General features: G+C 46.4%; 1 protein-coding gene across 1 annotated transcript in view; it reads right to left on the reverse strand.

Moving 5' to 3' along the window:
• TOP2A (topoisomerase (DNA) II alpha 170kDa) overlaps positions 1-4,548 on the reverse strand; it is a gene marked incomplete at its 5' end in the record, with an annotated part of 18,748 nt that overhangs the window by 6,826 nt on the left and 7,374 nt on the right. Inside the window, 7 exons of the mRNA XM_010140181.1 lie at positions 1,155-1,350; positions 1,915-2,115; positions 2,239-2,373; positions 2,485-2,716; positions 2,913-3,061; positions 3,596-3,717; positions 4,014-4,128. Coding sequence (XP_010138483.1) covers positions 1,155-1,350; positions 1,915-2,115; positions 2,239-2,373; positions 2,485-2,716; positions 2,913-3,061; positions 3,596-3,717; positions 4,014-4,128 — 1,150 coding nt within the window. The remainder of the gene's footprint in view (positions 1-1,154; positions 1,351-1,914; positions 2,116-2,238; positions 2,374-2,484; positions 2,717-2,912; positions 3,062-3,595; positions 3,718-4,013; positions 4,129-4,548) is intronic.

Genomic DNA, 4,548 nt, shown 5'->3' on the forward strand with positions numbered 1-4,548 from the left:
AGAGCCTGAAATAACACCTATAAAGCTCCTGCTTAGCGGGTGGTTTGTCAGGTCAGCCTTGCTCCTGTATCCGCCAGGAACACCTGCCACAGCACCGTAAATTCTTCTCTCCCTCATTTCCATATATGCATTTTCCCCTGCCCTAAGTTGTTTTTGAACTTGGAAAAAAAAAAAAAAAGGTGTGAGGGTATCAAAAAGGCTTCACAGTAAAAGGCAGGTGGAGGAAAAAACCCCTGAGAGCACTCAAAGGCTTCGGTACGGCTGGCACCTCGTTAGACATCGCCTGGGAGATTTATGCTCTAAGTGCCCCAACCAATGGAAACGCTCCAGCTGGAATTTGTTGCTTTTTAAGATAGCAGAAGCAATCAACCATGAGACACAAATACAAATGGAACCAGCTCTGTCAGCCTTGGAACCACTTATTACAAAACCCCAAGAAAAAACGTTTCAAGGGAACGGCTTCTCTTCCCGCGTCAAGGCAGACAGACGCGGGCTGTCGGGATTGTCGGGCTGCCTGCAGACCCAAACCACCAGGCATCTCATGACGCTCTGTCTGGCTGCGTCCTCCACGGAGGCCGTACAGGCTGCGCCTTTCAGAGAGGTGGCAGAGCTGACGGCAAAATGCGAATGCTGGGAACAACGGTCTGTTTCTTTTTCCAGCTCGTGATTCTCAGATGTTGCTAACTTGAGTATCGTCTACGCCTGAAAGCTCCATCCACTGAGAACGTGATCTGGAATATTTTTGCCGAGGTTCCCAAAGATAACAGAGAGATACGGGTTCTTAACAGCACGATTTGAAGAAAGCCCCCCCCCGCCCCTTTCTAACCCCACCAGTACTTAACTCATTCCTACTGAGTCAGAAATAGGAATTATTGCTAAGCTGTTAAAAAAAAGAAATTCCGCTCTCAAAATAGTGTCCGACATGCAGTAGGAAAGCTGCAGGAGCATCCCGTTTTAATTAACATGGGCATGACGCTCTACAGGCCAGGGAAGTTCTGTGCAGCATTTTCCTCCCATGTTTTACTGGAACAGAAAGATAAACTCTGGTGCAGTTTGTTAAGAGCCAGTCCAGGGCCGAGAGGGTGCTGACAGAACTCAAGGAGCACCTTGTTCTCCCCCGTTTCATAACCCCTGTCACCAGGAGCAGAGCATACCGATCACGATTTTGCCATCTATCTTCTCCAGGATGAAGCGAGCCTGGTTGCTCAGTTTTGCCGACTCGGCGCTGAGCATTCCAATCAGCCATTCCTTTCTCAAATCGTAGTACCGGAGCCTGAGCTCAAAGAACTCTTTCAGAATGTCCTGGGGAGAGTCGTACTTCTTGAGAAAGCCCACGTGGTCAAAAAGAACCTGGGTGAAAGAACACAGGCATTGTGATGATAAAACTGATTTCCAAAGCCACCAAAAATTCCCTACAGCGCCAGAGTGACAGTACAACCATACCCATCAAATTATAAAACCTTGGGGGTGTCTTAGAAATCAAAATCACCTCAGTGTGCGAGCACAGCAGCAGGGACAATTTCAGAATTTCAGTGTTCTTGAAGACAGAGTAGGGTTAAAGTTACTTGAATCTTAAAGCTATTGTGGCATAAACGTCTTGCATGGAGTTTCACACCTTGTCAGGACCCAGACGTTCACTGGCGGTGCTGCTGTCACAACAAAGGTCTCTCTAGACTGTGTGATTTCAGATCACTTTGACTCCTTCAGGCAAAACCATCCCACTCGGGGCCCGTACCCAGCCAGTCTCTTGACCTTTTGCAGTATATTTAGAAAGTTGATTTAAACCCAGCAACAGCAGAAAAATCGAAGTGAACAGGTTACTGAAAAAGAATGGTTTTGTTACAGGCAGAACTGCAGCTGTCCCCAGCCTCTGAGTTAAACCAGCGACTTCCTTCAGCAAAACCTCTTACGTACCATGGAGTTGCACGTTAAGCTTGTCTGGAGTTTGAAGACCTTATGCAGCCCCACTGCTTCAGCTTCAGCTAGTTTTTCTTCAGTCATCTTCACTACAAACTTCACTGTTGTGTCTGTGTGATACTCCTTATAGTCTGTGATTAGCGGGGGTGTCTTCTCAGTCCCATTTAACATCGGCTCCAGAACTTGCTCTTTGTAAGTCTGAGAAAAGAATCAAAGTCAGACCCATGTTTTCATGGAGATGAAAAGCTCCGACACCCACTAATCACTTTTTGCCTTACAGGGCAAACTACACATTCCTCGGGCAAAGCCACTGCTTATTACCTGTGTCCATGTTCTGACAGGCAGCTCCGTGATCTCAATGGTTGTAGAATCGAGGATAGACACTTCACCACTTATCATGTACTGATTAGGTCCCAGCTCATCTATGGTGCCTTTGAAGTTCTTGTAACTTGGAAGCTAGGAGGAAAGAACACTGGATTCAGCTTTGTGTGGGTGCTTCTGGTTGTAAGCACTGAATAAGTGCTGAATAAACTAACGAGCGAGACGCTTTTGAAATACTCGATTTACCATTGGCAATGGCTCTTCTCCATCCATCAGACGGCGGATATTATTCACAACCTCCCTGATATCAAAGTTGGGGATCTTGCAGGACCAGCCGGTACCAATCCCTTCCGCCCCGTTTATCAGCACCATGGGAATGATCGGTATATACCACTCTGGCTCCACACGTTGATTGTCATCGTACAGGAACCGCAGGACATGGTCGTCTGTTGGTGGGAACAGCAGCCGCGCTAGTGGGCTAGAATGGAAAGGAGAATTTAAGCCCCAATTCTCCAAATTCTCCAAAACTCACTTCAATTGTTGCTGCTCTGAGTAGGCGAGTAGCCCAAAGTTTTAAAGGAAAAAAATAAATTTAGTTTTCATTTTAAATGCCATCAAATTGAGCCCTGTAACATGTTAAGAGTATTTCAAGGTAAGAAATCTTTACCACTGACCTGAGCATTGTAAAGATGTATCGAGGGCTGGCAGAGTCCTTCCCACCGTGCAGCCTGGTGCCAAACTGACCAATGGGCTGTAGCAGGTTGAGGTTGTTACTGCCCACAAAGTTCTGAGCTAAGTTAATAATTGTCATCATCAGCGATGTCTGCAACAAAGGAAGGTTCAGAGCTAAAAACACACAGTTCCTCACTAAATGGACGAAATCCTCACCAAGAACAGAATTTATATAGAGGATAAACTCCATCAATAAAACACTGGAGGAAACTCTGAAAGTGCACCCAAGACCCCCTCATCTGGATGGCTGGAGACATTCCAGTGACCCACCATTTACTGCTGTCTGCCTGCACTGGAAACTTCCAGTGAAGGGTTCTGTCAGTCTCCCAAGAGAACCTTGTTTTAGTGCTTAACATCTGGCCAAACCTATCACAAACAAAGCGGGTTTTTCCCTGTTCTACTTTCTGAATGACATATAGCCCCATAAAGCCTAGGTAGGACGGGCAGACTGACCATTACTTTAATACTGAGGCACTAATAGTGGATATATGGCCACTTTGCTTTGTCTTTTATACTCAAACGGACATCAAATCCTGCTTTAGGGGCACCTTAACTGTCAGGGCAACAGAACGGCTCTTTGCCTTGCATTTAACAAGCATTTTGCACAGCCAGGCCAGGTTCTTACTTCACCGTGATGGTATGAGGACATCTCAGCTACAGAACCAGCCAGCTGAGCAACCTTCACCTCCCGCTTATCATTTCGCTTGAAACATGTGAACAGAACTTTTCTTTGACCTGGCTTCAAACCTGTGTAAAAGAGGAAAGATCTTGTGATTAGAAGGTACAACGTGTTTCACTCAGTGTCTGCTCTCTAGAGACTAAGAACTACTTAACACACCTAAAGATTCCAGGAGGGTCAGGTGCTTGCCGTAATATTACTACAAACCGGACATTTAATCCAAAGATTAAACACCTTGAACAGCAGAAAGCAGACTCGAGGACACTGACCCCAAAAGCTCAGCAGGTTCCCCAACTATGGTGCTATGACATATAAACACCCATTTGTCACGTTCTGGGAAACGCACTGTGTGGAAATAACTCACCATCAACCAGCGACGGGATTGATCGTTCGTTATCGGAGTTGGAGAACAGCACTAACTCCTTGTTGATGAAGTCATTGTACGTCAGGCAGGCAGTGTTTTTCCCGTAAAGGTATTCCTAAGGAAAACACGTCCAAGATTCCCTTAGTTTTAACAAGGCCTAACCTGCTCCTTAGCTCACATTTGGCTGGTTCAGCAAACTGGAAGCTGCTCCTAAGACTTGCTGCCTCACTGACACTCAGCACAGCCAAGGGGAACATTGCTTCCCAGGACACAGGCCCATTTTTTCAGAAACAAACTCTTTGGACAGTCCTGCTCAAGTTATCATTTACACATTGATAAAGTCATTTGAAAAGAGTTAAAACTGAAATTCACTCTTGGACAAGTGTCAGCGAGGCGACACCAATGGGAGAAGCAGCTGCTCTGCAAACCCCTGACACATGTGAACTGTTCCGTAGGGCAGTGACTGACTCGCCAGCTCTGAGCTGGGTGCAGCTCTGGTGTGCCAGACTGAAGCCAAGAACAGCCCCAGGGAAAG

This window comes from Buceros rhinoceros, unplaced genomic scaffold (genome assembly GCF_000710305.1).
Source record: "Buceros rhinoceros silvestris isolate BGI_N320 unplaced genomic scaffold, ASM71030v1 scaffold12377, whole genome shotgun sequence".
NCBI lineage: Eukaryota > Metazoa > Chordata > Aves > Bucerotiformes > Bucerotidae > Buceros > Buceros rhinoceros.